The 15,842-nt window shown below is 52.4% G+C and overlaps 6 protein-coding genes across 6 annotated transcripts; 3 read left to right on the top strand and 3 right to left on the bottom strand.

The window, feature by feature from the left end:
* Window positions 1-2,069: 2,069 nt before the first annotated feature.
* Window positions 2,070-3,921, bottom strand: CKM354_001138600 (uncharacterized protein; the record flags this gene model as incomplete). Its single annotated transcript, XM_044806871.1, has 2 exons — window positions 2,070-3,236; window positions 3,361-3,921. 2 exons carry the CDS (start codon window positions 3,919-3,921, stop codon window positions 2,070-2,072), a joined length of 1,728 nt encoding a protein of 575 aa, XP_044662806.1.
* Window positions 3,922-4,439: 518 nt separating this feature from the next.
* Window positions 4,440-5,741, bottom strand: CKM354_001138500 (uncharacterized protein; the record flags this gene model as incomplete). The annotated part of the gene is made up of 2 exons (XM_044806870.1): window positions 4,440-5,107; window positions 5,150-5,741. 2 exons carry the CDS (start codon window positions 5,739-5,741, stop codon window positions 4,440-4,442), a joined length of 1,260 nt encoding a protein of 419 aa, XP_044662805.1.
* A 737-nt stretch (window positions 5,742-6,478) lies between these two features.
* CKM354_001138400 (uncharacterized protein) lies at window positions 6,479-9,700 on the bottom strand (the record flags this gene model as incomplete). The annotated part of the gene is made up of 1 exon (XM_044806869.1): window positions 6,479-9,700. One exon carries the CDS (start codon window positions 9,698-9,700, stop codon window positions 6,479-6,481), a length of 3,222 nt encoding a protein of 1,073 aa, XP_044662804.1.
* A 300-nt stretch (window positions 9,701-10,000) lies between these two features.
* Window positions 10,001-11,284, top strand: CKM354_001138300 (tyrosine--tRNA ligase TYS1; the record flags this gene model as incomplete). The annotated part of the gene is made up of 1 exon (XM_044806868.1): window positions 10,001-11,284. The coding sequence occupies one exon, from the start codon at window positions 10,001-10,003 to the stop codon at window positions 11,282-11,284; it is 1,284 nt and encodes a 427-aa protein (XP_044662803.1).
* A 638-nt stretch (window positions 11,285-11,922) lies between these two features.
* On the top strand, window positions 11,923-12,976 carry CKM354_001138200 (uncharacterized protein; the record flags this gene model as incomplete). Its single annotated transcript, XM_044806867.1, has 2 exons — window positions 11,923-12,671; window positions 12,742-12,976. The coding sequence occupies 2 exons, from the start codon at window positions 11,923-11,925 to the stop codon at window positions 12,974-12,976; spliced, it is 984 nt and encodes a 327-aa protein (XP_044662802.1).
* Window positions 12,977-13,214: 238 nt separating this feature from the next.
* CKM354_001138100 (glutamyl-tRNA(Gln) amidotransferase subunit PET112) lies at window positions 13,215-15,118 on the top strand (the record flags this gene model as incomplete). The annotated part of the gene is made up of 3 exons (XM_044806866.1): window positions 13,215-13,773; window positions 13,830-15,016; window positions 15,092-15,118. 3 exons carry the CDS (start codon window positions 13,215-13,217, stop codon window positions 15,116-15,118), a joined length of 1,773 nt encoding a protein of 590 aa, XP_044662801.1.
* Between the last annotated feature and the right edge of the window lie 724 nt (window positions 15,119-15,842).

Raw genomic sequence — 15,842 nt, 5'->3', positions numbered from 1 at the left:
GGCGTGCGGCCAGAAAGGCCTCATGGCGCCGTCGAATATGCAAGATAGGTCGTTGTCTGTACTCAGGAGAAGTTCCGAGCCGAGGTGGAATCTCACATCCTTGCTCAATAGATCTATGCCAAGAACCTACCGGCGAAAGGAACATTCGTCGCAGCCTCAGGTCTTCCGGTTGTCTCAACTGAGCGATGCGAGGTCAATGAGTATCAAGATACTGGCTGGAAAGTGACCGAGATCAGATGTCATGTCGGCAAAAGAAAGAACCAAAATTCCGGCATCTCATCAGTCAAAGATAGCATTCTCCACGCAGGGCTCTGCTTTCCACAAATACGGCCTCTTGGTTAGAAAACAAGAGAGAATGGTAAGACGACTTGAGAGTTTCAACCATATGTAGTAGGGCACGGGCACAAGTAAAGCAGGGGCCAAGTTGAGAGTTTGCCTCTTGTGGAGTAGGGCAAGAAAGAACGCGAAGCAGAATCATCACTCTTGACGTGCGACCAGCACTTCGAGCCGGGCAAGTGATCTCAAAAGCGAATATGGCTTAGCTGTGCTTCCCTGGTGTCCGAGTGTGCTCAGGTGTCTGCAGAGGCTGCACAGGTCTCCCGACTTTCACCGTCATTGGATTGACTGCCCATTCACTCCTCATCCAGAGACCTTGTTTCCCTTGTAACACGAGGCCTTGCGGCAAGCTCGGATCTGCTTGTCAAAGTTGCCCTGCGAGAGCGCTGTACATGGAAAGAGAGGGCATGGGACCATGCCTAGCGCCTGCTCTGCAGTTGGCCGTGTGCATACAGGTCCCTCGTAAGAACTGTGGAATTAATAAATGTCTCTACTCCTCACCTTCACCTGCGACCTCTAGTCCACAGATCAACTACTACTTACCTAAGATCATTTACTACTCTTGGTGTTCCAAGCACCCACTCGCTGAACTAACGGATTGTGGAAAATGCTGCTCTACATCTGGTCTACTATTGCTGTATACTTGACAGCATAGTATGCTACAACGCTGCCTTCCTCCAGCCATTTTCTAATATCTTGCCAGTGTCGATTGCAACACTTGGGGAGAATGCGTTACACTTAACGCAAACACGTTTAGCGTTGATACTTGTGCGACCAAACTTGCTTGCACTTGCTATAAGAAACATCAACAATTCTTTCCTTCTGGAGGGCCACCGCCTAACGTAAAGTTCACAACTCGATGGCTTCCAAGCTATAAAAAATTCACTAGAGGCGTATGTATTCCAAGTTTCACACCCCCAACAACTAGGTTTGTAGCTGAACATTTATCATAACAGGTCTGCCAATCAGGATACTGGGAGGATCCTGGGACTAGACAGAACTGGGTACGTTGGAGAGCGATTGGTGGGAATGAATGGAAAGCATGCGCTTTAAGCGACTATGTGCGCCAAGCTTGCAACCTTGCGAGAGTCGGAGAAGCGTGTCCAGAGTAAAGGCTGATGTTCCCCATCGAGTTGTAAAGCCTGGGACCACCGAATCGAGGCTTTGCTAAGAAGCGAGCCATGCTGCTGCAAAGCGCTCCGCAGATCAATCTTATCAACAGCGATACCTCGGTGCTACTAGAACCTCTCGTTATGATGGAGCTGTCGTTTAAGAGGGTTTCAATGCGGACTGGTGTTTAGCTTCGTGCTACTAGTGGATGTTGACCTTCTTGTCAGAGCGTCTCTCCAGATTCATCGTCTGGTTGGCCCAGCAGCGCTTTGCCTCTACAAGCTGCAGGGCCTAGTTTAGTGTCTCGAACGGGAGTAGGTGTGCTCAGATGCCTCAGGCTTGCATCTGTATAGGGGTTGGTGAAGGCCTTCAAGACCTTGGTCGCGAAGGCGGTCGGGCTCTCGAAGGCGTCGCCGGCTGGCTGCCCGCTCGCACACTGTTACGTCTCTGTGCTGACTCTCCTCGTGCGGACGTTAGTAGCGTTTCAATTTTGCTTTGCGCAGCGTCAATGGGAGTCCTCGTCGCAATCGAGGAGACGTCATATTTACGTCTGCTTGGACCGAATGCAAAGCCAAAAGATGCGGAAGTAGCAGAGGCAGACCGAAGCTTCAGCACCGAATATATCACGGATCTATCTCCTTATCCTGATCCAGCTCATTTAATTCATCTTCCTTCTTATTCAGATTCCGGAACCAAAGCCAGAAAATCCAACACGCATCACCACAGACACCAGACAAAGTGAGATACACCCACACAAGGGTCGGATCCTTCGCCCAAGGACTAATAAATGCTCCCAACGCAGCTCCACCAGCATTCGTAAGCAAGAACAAGCTCATAATGAAAGACTTCATATTGGGAGGAGCTTTCGTGTAGGCATATTCCAGTCCAGTAACTGCTGCAAAAATCTCGCTCATTCCAATGAGAATGTACGAAGGAGTCTGCCAGAGCACATTCACCTTATTGGGCGTATACGTCCCGTCCTCTCTGAGGCCAGCTTCGCAGTTCATCGGCTTGTCGTAGCATGGTCCACTCATGTAGATGCCTTTTTGCAAAGCAGCAGCCCAGAGGATACCAGCGGCTGCGAACATGAAGCCGAAAGTGATGCGTGTAATCGGCTTGAATTTGATGCCCATCCGCCGGAGTCCAGGGTACAAGATCTTGTCGCAGAACGGGATGAAAATGATAATCGTAATAGGATCAATGTTTTGCATGATGTCGTTCGGAATTCCGTGTAGTTCCATTTTCCCGGCCATGGAGACAAAATTGTTGAGCATTTGCCCATAGGCAAGCCAGTACACCGGGAAGAAGAGGAAGACTTTGCACGCCACGAGCGCCCTCTTCACCTCCTCTACGAAAACGCCATCCCAGTCGACACTTCCTTTGGGCTGGAATTGAGGCTTTGCTGCGTCCAGGTCTCGCTTTCGTAGTCCGATCAGGCAGACCTTGATCGCTTTTGGTATTATTGATCCGGCTGGCGGAGTGTGCACATACTTGTCCTTGCCTGAGACCAAGATCCCGAAGCCAACCACGAACATGCACAGACACAGAAGGTACGCAGACCAAAATCCCAGTCTCGCTTCCATCAAAGTCGTAGCAATTGGCGATAGAGAGCCGATGTTGATACAAAGGTAGAAAATCATGTAGATCCTCTGTATCGTCGCTGCGGGGTCCACGATGACTCGCTCTCCAGACTTCGTCGTTCGTACGAAAATTTTCGTATTCCTGTACTGTTCCGCGATCATAGGCGAGACATTGCTCTTGATGCCGCCTGTTGCGAGTCCAATAATGACCTACATGGCGCAGAAGCAGGTCAGTACCAATTCGCCACAGCCTGCACACACTCTCACAAACTCCCCGATCTCAAGCAAAACCCAGTCAAGAATACGCAGATGAAGACAAAAGACGACTACTCACCATAGCGGCAACCAGTCCCGGCATCGCCAACCCCATCTCAATACTCATCGGCAAACTCGTCACAAACAAGACCGCCACCCCCACAAGATAGACAACCGCACTCCAAAAAATCGTCCGATACTTTCCCCAAACCTGATCCGCCACCACGGCCCCAATAACCGGCGTAACATAACACCAAAACTGAAACAAATTCGTCAAAGCCGTCGCACCACCTTGGCCGAGTCCAATCGCGCCGGGTAAACCATTAGGATCATGATACTTGTTTGAAATGTAATTCTGAAAAGGTCCGGAAAGGCCATAGTAGGTGAAACGTTCGCATAACTCGACTATGGCGACGAGGAAAGCGGCCCAGGGGAGGTTGTCGGGTACGCGACGGAGAGTGAGTTTTTCGTGGGGAGTGGGTTCTTCTTCGTGGATCTCGTCGGATTCGGTTATGGAGGGAAGGCGGATGTGAGAGGAGGATGAAGTTGCTGTTGTGTCGCGATTTTCTACGAGTTCGTATGCGCCGCGCGATGTAGGGTCTGCGACATCGTTTCTTGCGGCGGAGCTGAAGAGGCCCATTGTGGAGGTGGGGAGGAAGTCGTGTACGTAAGCTGCTTCTTGGAGCGCCGGATTACGAGGGCGTAATTCTACCAGTACTCGTCCATGTCCAGCGTAAAGCAGAGGAGAGATCAAGAGAAGATTCCAAAGTTCATGTTGGACGTGAAGTCCGGTGGTTGCTGACTACTTGTACGTTCAAGGTTCAAGGCTGAGTTGTCAAGGTTCCAGGGCTCTCGGCGGTTCGCCAAGGATGCGCTAAACAAAGGATACGAGTGAGCGCATTGGCTGTTCGGGGTTCGAAGCTTATTGTTAGTCAATACCGGAGAGACACGCCGGCCGGCATATTCGACAACACTCGTTCTCTACATCATCGTCAGCCATGTGGCATGATCGCAGGAAGTCACAGTGGATCACCATGGAGAATGAAGTGCCGCAACCGAAGCTCGTGTTACGGGAAGGCGAATATCTCCATAGCATACTAAGACGCTGGCTCAATGCATAATGCTATGTATCTCGAAACCTCCACTGCCTCCATCGCATCACCTCTTCTTGATGACTAGACCTCTCACGAAACCTTCAGCCCTCTCTTGCAGACTCGGCACTTTTCCCTTCTTGATGTCCACTTGCATGTCATCTACAGCCTTACTTGATTGCATTTCCACTTCTCTCTCGACGATCGATACAGTGGGCACAGAATTGGCACTCGAAGATCTCTGCAACGGGTCAAGACCCTCAATGTACTCAACTGTCATTTCTGACCCGGTAGGGCTAGGCGGATTCGCCCCAAGCGGCGAAGGGAGTTGTCCTGAGCTGCGTCGCTTACGACGTTTGACACTGTCAAGAAGATCATCCATAGAGACAATAGTGGTCTCGCCGTCGGTCACGGACTTTTGTCGTTGTGTTCTTGTAGGACTCAAAGGCTCGAGATATTCAGGTTCTTTGGCGCTCCGCGCTTCTTCTTCTGGCTTTTCTTTGACAATGGGAAGGTCTGTGATGTCGACAGAGGTGGAGGTTGTCCCCATCGCAGATTGTGCGAGCTCGATAAGTATGTCTTCGAAAGATGTTTTCGGCTCAGTCTTCTTCGTATTGACAGCGACCTCGGGCTGAGAAGTGGTTTTTGGCGAGACAGACACAACAGTAGGAGTCTTGACACCGTACTGCTTTCCCCAACGACATTCACTTGGATAGTCACATCGCTCCCAGCAATCTTTCTTGGCATCAGCCTGCGTCTTCTCCCAATAGGCTTTACCAGCCTTTGAACCGCCGCTGAGAGTTCTTGCGTGCGCAGCTTTTTGCATCCATGTGCCATTGATCCACTTTGCTTCAGATGGAATCAAGGGCGATGCGTTGGTCGGCCCAAAAACGCTCTCAAAAGCTTCCTCCGCTTTCAGAAGAGCTTCGGCTGCCTCAATCTGCTCGCCAACGGATCTCCGCCAAACACCCCATTGCTTCCAACCTTGATAGTCAAATTCTGAGGCACAAGCCGCGTGTTTTCTAACGACGCGGCCATTCTTGCCTCGGCCCTTCTTGACCACAGTTGTACCAGCGCAGAAGAAATGGCCATCGTCGAGGCAGCGGCGCGTGACACCTAGTTGGTAAACGCGACTGCACTTGTGGCATTGCCAAAGCCAGTGAAGAGGATCGGAAGGAGGTGGCAGGAGCTCAGTTGTCGATTTGATATGTGCTTTGCGGCGCTCAACGTGTACAAGATTTTTGACTGCCTGTTTCGTTGGTGGAGATGCAGGAGGACTGATCGGGAGACGGGGAGAGAAGGGGCTGGGTGGTATGGCCAGATGAGAAGACTTGTAAGGTGCTGGGCTGATTGTGAGCTGGCGAGGCATGTTGAGAATTCGATGCGGTGGCGCTAGAATGGTAGGATTGCCAGTGCTCTTGGGTCTCTTGTGGGGAACGAAGACCGGCTTCGTGATGCGTGTTGCGTGATGCGTGTAGTGTGTGCGATCGTCTGGGCTAAAGATCGTGATGATGGACACAGTCCGTCAGTGAGGCCGGGCCTGGCACAAGAGTTTGACGTATGGGACGAAACGGATGATATGGGACAGCCCGAGTGATCATGTAGGATGCTCCTGCATGCCAGTGCTCATTTCACAATACAAAGCATTTTCGTATGTCCAATGTCGACTCTTAGGCGAGTCTCTTTGTCTCGGCTGAATGACCATGGGTCTTTGTTGGAGTAGCAGTCTGGACGCCATCGACTGATGCAATGCATGGGTAACTTCTTTGTCTCGGCCGACTCTGGCCTACGCTGGTGGACTGCTACCGTGGCATGTCAGACATTGCCGAGTCACAAGGCTCGGCGTGTCGGCGGCATTCCCTGTCATTCTGTCTTGGATCATTGCTAGCAGCAGTCCATTGTGCGCTTCGTGTATGTTTGTGGTTGGAGACTTGTCCCAAGAAGCCGTCAGAGTTGCAAGCCTGGCCGCCGGGTCGACCTGTCACGTGTCACAAGAAGAATAGAATGGGCATGCGACAGAAGAATCGAGGAAGTTCTACAATGCTTTCATGTGACATTCGTGATGCGTGAGGGTATTGTGTTACCGATTCCATCGTATTGTAGAGCTCAGTGCGTGACAATTCGGAGTGCTTGAAGTAGTAGCCCAAATATCATCGCTCTGCTCACACCTGGCAACTGCAGGCAATCAAACACTTTGCCGAGCGCCTCGCCGCTGGCTGCTGCGCCCATGACACTCGTCAATGCCTGCGGCATTCCTTTTGTAACAAGCAGCTTTCGCGCCTTGATCCTAAGCTCTTCTTTCTGCGCTGCAGTCTTCTCCGGGTAGTCGCGCGCCCAGATCTCAAGTTCCTCCGGAGTTGGCAAAGTGTTTTCACGCAGCTTGGAGATCTGGTGTGCGAGACCAGAGTCACTCAGATTGGCATCGAGAAGTGACGACTGCAGCAGATCACGAATTGTGCCGAGCTGCGGATTGCCAGGCCGAAGAAGAAAGGTCTTTGCAGCTGTGAGCAGTGTCTTGCGGATCTGCCACGCGCCAGACAACGTGTAGAGTTCCGAAATAACAGCAAACATGAGCTCCACAGCGACAGCTGTCTCGCGATCTGTCAGAGGCGTCTTTTGGCGACCCTCTTTCTTGGCGGGAGATGCTGTGTTAGAGCCACCTGTTTGTACTCTTTGTGGTGTCGTAGGTGGCTGCAGAGTGTCTGAGTCAATGACTTGTGACGTCTTGAGTGAGTGCGCTGGAGAAAGTGTGCCCGTGTTCGTCCTACTCCTGTTGTGTGTAGTTGGCGAACCGTAGTCAGCAGGCATCTCGGACGGTGGAGGCGGCAGGTCGATGGTGCCCAGGTTATGCTCTGTCTCCTCCAGTGTCGTGGGCAGGTGCGAACTCGATGCTGCAGGCGATATTGTTGTTGCCGAGACGAATTCATCAGGGCTGAGAAGGCTAGCTGGACGGCTCGAGGAAGCACTGGGTGTTGGCCGTGGTTCATCAGTGCTCTGTTGTCTGTCGGATACAGGTTCTGATGGCGCGCGGAACGAATCCTGACTTTCCCTAGCCACATCCATTGTGCCGAGATAGCTGTCAGTCATGAAGCCCTGCCCGGCAAGTTGCATGCTGGAACGGTTGTTGCTAACTGCCCGGGGTGTGTTGTCAACGCTGTTGCTCGTCGCAGACCTGCTCAGACTAGTCGTCGACTGCCCTGCTTTCTTGCCCACATTGCCAACGGCACCAACCAGTCCTGAAACGCCACCGAAAACAGCCTTGCCACCACCCGCGACTCCACCCGCGACTTGTTTTGGTGCCTTTGTGAGGACGTTCATCATATCGCCTCCAAACTTGCCAAATGCATCGGGAGTCGGCCAGCCGAATCCCTTATTGCCGCTCGGAGACTTGTTCATTCCTTGATCTTTGTCAAGAAAGCGTCTCATGCCTTCGCTCTCAGCTAAGCTCTGGAAGCGTACAGCGTCCGCGAGATAATTCTCAAGCTCAGCTCGCAGCGAGGCTTTGGTGTGTGCCTTCCACTTTGGAAGCTCGTTGTGCTTCTCGGTGAAATGTGATCCAGTAATGACAGAGATGCGTCTTAGCACTTCATGGAGTGTTTCAAAATCAGCGTATCTGCGTACGATCATCCAGCCGGGAAACGCGGAATTGGCGGGTTCGATTTGGACGAGAAGATCATTGTTTGGTTTCGCTTTAATCGATGCTCGCTCCCCTGGGACACTGTCATCGAAGATACTGATCTTGGCGTTGTGAAGAGTCAGAACCTGGGCCTTCTTGATAGCCGTTTCTGTGGTAGGGCTGTCGCTCAGCGCAGTCGGCTGAACCTTGGGGACGATCTGATCGAAACTGGTGAACTGCGTACTAGGCGTACTTGCGTGGCTGTGCTTGCTTTCTGCGGTGACAGAGCTGTCAGCTACTGATCGAGTGTCTTCTGATTGTCGATCGCGCTCGCTTTCGCTAGACGTTGGCGTGGGCACACCTTGTGTTGAGCCCTCTGCACTGTCCGCAAAACTGGATGCAGATGCGCTGACACCCATGTCTTTCTCTTTTTCTTGCTGCGCCCTTCGATTGTCTTCCTCGATCATAAGCTCCGTTAATCTTTTAGCCTCGCGCATCGCCTCATCCATTGCTTCTTCTGCGCGGCTCATCTTTCGCCTGTGTGCTGCAGCACTTGCGCTTTCCTTCCTGCTCTGATCTTCAGGCTCTTGCTTCAACTTCTCGACGACTTTGGGCGTCTCGACACTTGCTCGTCCCTCGACACCAGCATCCACGATGTCCATGACCTCCTTGGCTGTTTCCGACTCTTCCAAGCCATAGACTATCCAATCGTTGATCCAAGCTGGATCGGAGCACTTGGTGATTGTATATCCAAGTATCAGTTGAGCGAGAACCTCTTTCAAGAAGCTATGAACAGGTGGGCAGTTGTAGGATTTCGGATCGAGATATGCTTGCAAAATGTCTTCGGCCGCTTCGGCAAGCTTGATCTTCTGCGAACCTTGGTCGATCATGTATGCCAAGCTGCTGTCCGGCTTCATCTGTAGATACGTGCTAATAGCTTCTTCCGGAGTTGATGTGGGCGAAGCGTTGAGGGCCGTGGCCAGCTCGTTTAAGAGCACAATAATGATAGAACTAGCATTGGTGACAAAATCTAGGAAGGCATCGGCGGCTCGTTTGCGTTGGAGGTGGCCAGAAAGTGACAAGATGAAGGCAGTGAAGGTTCGCCGACAGGACATTGGGAAGCTCTCCTCGCCCGGTATTGTGGCATCGTACCAGTAATGAACATAGTCCTTGATCACGGCGGTGGTGAAGGCGTCCAGCGCAGCCGCCGCTTCTGGGCCAAAGGATGAATAGTCGAGCGCCTGGCTCGCGTATACCCTGCTACTGTCTTCTGTCTCCTGCGAGGATTGTTCTCTGCCACTCGACCTCCATTCAAGCACCCTCTTGACCACATCTACGCCGGCCTCCCGTCTCCGGTCTGCCTCCGCCCGCTTCGCTTCGTCTCCCCTGTCCCCTCTCGACCCGTCCCATGTCGCATGCAGAACCACGCCGCCCGCGACGCCAATAATTACTAGTCCGACTCTTCCGAGCACAACGTACGTCGTTGCGCCCAATCCCACCAAGCATGCTCCCAGTGTCTCGTTACTGGCCGTGGATAAGAAGTGCAGTCCTTTGTCAATAAAGGACTGCAATGGGTTCGCTGCGGACTGCGCGTCTGAGGATGGCTTCGTCGGCGTTTTGGTGGGTCCCGTTTCGACTGAATCGTCGTCGGTCAATGCCACGGGGCCGTCGCTCTCCGGCAGCGTGGTCGAGCTGATCTTCGTATCGTCCATGGTCGCGTGAGGAAAAGTCGTTCAGTCATTGCCCAGAAGTACGAAACATGCCTACGCCGTGCTGTGAACCACTTCGTGTATATTATGCGCTATTGAAATGCGGACATGTTGCTTACTTGTGCAGTCCTCCTCTGCTGTCCCGCTGGGATAATGTGGAGGATGATCTGACGGACACTAACGCGCCAAGAGATCGGAAACGAACAGGGGTCCAAGTGACTCCGACTACTGCACAAAAACACTCATTGTTCTTGCACATCCCATTTTCGGATCGACGCGAAACACTCTGCAGATACAATCACAATGGCAGCTGCTGCACCAAAACCGCTGACCGGCAAAGCTGCCGAGCAATTCGACCTCATCAAGAGCAATTTGCAAGAAGTCCTAAACCCAGAAATCATTGAAGATGTGCTGCGAAAAGGCGAGCGGCCACTTAGCATCTACTGGGGCACTGCAACAACCGGAAAGCCACACTGCGGTTACTTTGTGCCTATGTTGAAGATCGCCGAGTTCCTGGCTGCTGGATGTGAAGTCAAGGTTTTGCTGGCAGATGTTCACGGCTTCCTTGACAACCTCAAAGCACCCATTGACTTGGTAGTGCTTCGCGCAGAGTACTACAAGTACTGCGTGACGGCAGCTCTCAAGGCTGTCAACGTCGATGTATCGAAGCTGAAGTTCGTGCTTGGTTCGACTTACCAAACCACAGGCGAGTCGGGCGCCAAGTACTTTATGGATCTCCTTCGACTGAGCACATCGGTATCTGGTCACGATGCATCGAAAGCCGGTTCGGAAGTCGTCAAGCAAGTCGAAAGCCCGCCTCTCTCCTCACAAATCTATCCGCTCATGCAAGCACTCGACGAGGAGTACCTCGGTGTGGACGCGCAATTCGGAGGAGTCGATCAGCGCAAGATCTTCACGCTCGCCGTCGAGGCACTCCCACGCATTGGTTTCCGGAAACGCGCTCATCTGATGAACCCTCTGATTCCTGGTCTACAAGAAGGCGGAAAGATGAGCTCCTCAGACCCAGACTCAAAAATCGATTTCATCGATCCACCGGAAGTTGTGAAGAAGAAGATCAAGAAGGCGTTTTGTCCTCCAAAGCAGGTCGAAGGAAATGGTGTTCTCAGCTTCGTAGAGTTCGTGCTACTGCCCGCCTCTGCACTGAAGAACAACGGCGAGCCCAAGTTTGTTGTGGAGCGACGAGATGCAGAGCCATTGGTCTACTCCAACATCCAAAAAATGCAGGAGGACTACGCAGCCGATATTCTGCAGCCACAAACACTCAAGCCTGCTTTCACCAACGCTCTCCTTGAACTTTTGGCACCTATTCAAGAGACATTCCAGAACAGTGCAGAATGGAAAGAGGTCGAGCAGAAAGCATACCCACCACCGCCCGCGCCAGAGAAGAAAGCGAAGAAGGTGAAGAATCTCGGAACAAGATTTCCGGGCGCCAAACCAGCCGCGAATGGTGAAGTGAGCGCAAAGCCAGATGGCTCACTTGAGGGTCCAGGTGCTCAGGAAGCCAGCGTGGGGAAGACGACAGAAGACGCCATGAACGCACTCAGCGTGAGCGGTGAGCAGAAATAGCAACCAGTGCTGGAACTTGTGGTGGCAGATACGAGAAAGATGAGTGATATGCGGTTGTACGACATCAGCGATATGTTTCCTTCTCGACATAGGTATGAAATGGCGAGCTGTTTCTACAGAATTTTTGTGCACCTCAGTATGCTGATAGTACCTCCTGCCTGGGCCTTCTCCTCCGATCTCGGACGTCTACGCCATTGAGGTAGTCTCACACACGGCATGCTGCACTTAAGTACACCTGCTTGTGTTGCCCGATGCGCTCACATATGCAAGATCAAGGCACCGGCCAAGGCAAAACACTGCTCACGACACACGTGTGGCGAGGTCGCACGCGGAAACTCTTTTCCAGAGGCCGCCACGGGCATCATAGCAAACACCCCGACTGCCTTTGAACACTGAGATATGACTCGAAGACGGCTATGCAGTGGAACGGAGAATCCCCTCACTGATGCGAACAGCTTCAGATTTTCACCTCTTCATTCGAGTTACACGGCATCGGCACCAGCACTTGCTCGCCGAATCTATGCCGAGATGCCATCTTTAACGCTTCATTGACCTCATTCACTGTCTGAGACCTCACTTCACGAGCTGTCTCAGCCAAGCCTTACCTGCATGTGCAGTATATCAAGGCAACCGTGGAGATGAGCGAAACACTTCCACCTCAAGCTGGCACGACGCCGCCAACTTCAATCATAGACGCAGGACGGACTGCACTTCAGGACTATCAACACCAGCTGATGATATTAGAAGAGCAGAACCGCCAACTCAGGCAGTCAAATATGGCCAGCAACAACTTCAATCCAAACACCGAGTCCCAGCGTCGGCCACCGTCTAACGGATCACTTTTCACTGCTGGTCCAATACGCCGTCCATACCCACCAGCACCACCGCCTGCGTCGACACGATGCACCGCATGCGGAGATACCCTCGAACCCAAGAAAATGCTGCACCTCAACTGCCGCTGCGCCTACTGCAGCACCTGCCTCACGCACCTCTTCACCCGGGCCCTGACAGACGAAACCCTCTATCCACCGTCCTGCCACCTCCTGCCCATCGACTTCGCCAAAGCTCGGTCGTTCCTTCCTCACACTCTTCTTCGAACCTACCGCCACAAAGCCACCGAGCTCAACACGAAGAACAAAATATACTGCTCCAACGTTGCGAAGTGCAACGCTTTTATCGCTCCGCATAGCATTCACAACGGGCAAGCTTTTTGCCAGAAGTGTGGACAGGCCACTTGTGTTAAATGCAAAGAGAAGGAACACTTTGGTCCTTGTGATGAGACCAAAGGACTTCTGGCCGTAATGCAGATGGCAGGGCAGAAGAAGTGGAAAGCTTGTCCTGAGTGCAAGAGGTTGGTGGAGAAGGCAGATGGATGTAACCATGTCGTGTAAGTCGCATTCTGAATGGTGACAAGTGAATCGAGACGCATTACTGACACATTTTGCGCGAATATTCAGATGCCGCTGCGGAACGGACTTCTGCTATGCGTGCGGTTTGATCTATGGGGGCTGTGATTGCGAGGAGGCAGACGAGGAGGACGAGGATGAATACATGATGGATGAGGCAGTGCTCGAGAATATACGAGCTCAGATGCCACAGCGCCGACCGAGGAGGGAGTTGCAGGAGGATATCATCGAGGATACTATGGTGGCGCCTTTTGGTTGGGGTCAGGACGAGTTCACTGATCGTTAAGGTCGGGCGAGCTGCTTTACCCCAGGGATTTACGATCAGAAAGCGTAGCCATCCATACCAGGAAGAGTCGAGCCAGTAGCTCGATCGTGTAAAATATCGAATCAATCGCCAGAAAGTAGAGAAATCTCGAATGCACAGACCAAGTGAGGACCTGTACCGACTTGGTCCAAGCTCGGCCGGCATTTGAAGCTCAAGTTCCTGCATGTCGTCTGAAGCTTCCACTTCCTATGCCCAAAACATGAGCAACCGCGTTGCACGGACAGCAAGCTCGCTGCCCTTTCACACAACACCATGCAATGCCATCCGATCTCCTCGACCCTGCATCGTCGCCAAATGGCTCCAATCCCGCCGAAACTTGACGACATCACCTCTCGCTGCCAACCAGCAGGATACGGCTGCCGTTCCGCTTCGTAAACATCTAAAAGACGAAGCGAAACGCAAGAAAGCCGAGGCCAAATTGTCGAGCAACAAAACTGTCAAAACAGATCCGAGATTGGACAAATGGGAGCTCACGGTGGGAATTGAGATCCATGCGGAATTGAACACCGCATGCAAGCTCTTCTCCAATGCGCCGGCACTGTCAGGCGAGGAAAATGGAGGAGCAGCAAACTCCAAAGTTGCATTATTTGATGCCGCCTTGCCAGGTACGCAGCCGCAATTCCAAGTAGCAACGTTGCTACCTGCGTTGCGTGCTGCAATCGCACTAGGCTGCGATGTGCAGAGGAAGAGCGGGTGGGATCGAAAGCACTACTTTCACTGGGATCAGCCGAATGGATATCAAATCACACAGTATTATGGTATGCTGAATGCCAGACCCAAGAGCGAGGTTAAGACACTGACATGATTTCTGTAGAGCCGTTCGCGAGGAATGGTCAGCTCGTCCTCACCGCAGAGGATGGCGTTCCACAATCTGACTTGAATGGCGCAGAGAGCTTAGAAATTGGAATCAAGCAGATCCAAATGGAACAGGACACGGCGAAAACAACCTTACACGGCGCATCCACGTATCATATCGATCTCAACCGAGCTGGTCACCCACTGATCGAGATAATCACTTTACCGCATATTCATTCTCCGCAGACCGCTGCAGCTGTTGTACGAAAGATCCAGTCTATTCTCAAGAGCGTGGACGCCTGCACGACAGGCATGGAACTTGGTGGACTGAGGGCCGATGTCAACGTCTCGATTCGGGAGCGAGGGACTAGCGGAGCATCTTCATACAGTGGTGTCAGTGGATTGGGACAAAGAACGGAGATCAAGAATTTGTCTTCGTTCAAAGCAGTCGAGGACGCAATCATTGCAGAGCGAGACAGGCAGATCTCCGTTCTGGAGGCAGGTGGTGTCGTTGAGGGTGAGACAAGAGGTTGGACGCTGGGTGCTACGGAGACCACAAGGCTGAGAGGCAAAGAAGGTGAAGTCGACTATCGTTACATGCCTGATGCTGATCTGCCGCCTTTATTGGTTGGTCAGGATCTCGTGGAATATTTGAAGAGCACGATGCCGGAGCTTCCAGACGACACAGTGGGCAGGGTCGTGGAAAGCTATGGGCTAAGCTTAAAAGATGCAAAGACAATCGTGGCACTGGACGATGGTGATCGTCTGGAGTTCATGGAGGAGACAGTCGAGTTGTTGAAGGAGAAGCTGGCTGGCACTGAGCATGATACTCAGCACAAGCTTGGCAAAGCTGTAGGCAACTGGGTGCTGCACGAACTGGGTGGGCTACTAGACGCTTCTGTGACTTGGGACGAAGTATCTGTCACGCCGCAAGAGCTAGCAGACCTCATCAGCAATCTGCTGCAGAAGCAGATCACAGCGCGGACTGCGAAGCAGTTGCTGGCCACACTGTACGAGACTCCTGCGTCGGACGTCCGACCCTCCGTGGAACAGCTCATCGAGGATGGAAACCTGCGCCTGCGGCCATTGTCAGAGGATGAATACTCCTTACTGATGCAGGCCATCGTGGACGAGAATCCAGACAAGGTCGCCGCTGTCAGAGACAAGGGTCAAAAAGGAAAGATCATGTGGTTCGTCGGTCAGATGGTACGAAGGGGTGAAGAGGGGACTGTGGAACCTGAGATGGCGAAGAAGGTCGCGGAGAGGATGCTCGGGTGATAGCCAGCAGAGGCCTTGTGGAGGCTGTGAAGAAATTCACTTTGTGCGAAACGCCGGCCTCACGCACGCGGCTGCAACAGCTTGAAAGCATCACCATTGCGCCAACAATGCGTCTGATCCGGAGGCCAAGCATTACGATCGAATATGGCTTGACAGCCGATGATGAAGCTACGAGATGCGAAATCTCCTTCCTCCATACACGAGAATCTTCTAAAGAGGCTTGCAGCACCAAGGACAACCCAGCCAGGAACATTTGTCAAAGTCGTTCGCGACATTACACGCGGCCGTTCTCTTACACCGCCACCCCTCTCTACCACCGTTGCGGCTCAGCACGGAGAACAGCCAAGCAAACCAAGCCAGGAACTAAGGTCAGTCGTTGACGAATATATCTTGATGGTTGGATGCTTCTAGCGCCCGCTGGAACCTGAGTTTGAAGGTGCAATAACCTTAACGCAAACTACGATCGAAGGAGTAAGACGCAAACTCTTAAAATCTCGATCGCCACTCGAGGATACCTTTCGGAGAAGACTTCTCCGACCTCACTCGGGCTACGCGTCTGTCATGTCCGCAAGATGCATTCGACCATGCTTCTAGCTTCAACGTTTCCACCCCTTCCTGCACCAACCTTTGCATCCTCCGCACAGCTGATCTCTCAGCCCTACCCATCTCGACTTTCCTAAATCTACTCTGGGACCTATCCTATCCCGAAGGTAGGTAAGCGCATTGTGCATACGGAACATCCCAAAGCATAAAA

This window comes from Cercospora kikuchii (assembly GCF_019650295.1).
Source record: "Cercospora kikuchii DNA, contig_00008, whole genome shotgun sequence".
NCBI classification, from domain to species: Eukaryota; Fungi; Ascomycota; class Dothideomycetes; order Mycosphaerellales; family Mycosphaerellaceae; genus Cercospora; species Cercospora kikuchii.
This window is presented reverse-complemented; position numbering and strand designations above follow the sequence as displayed.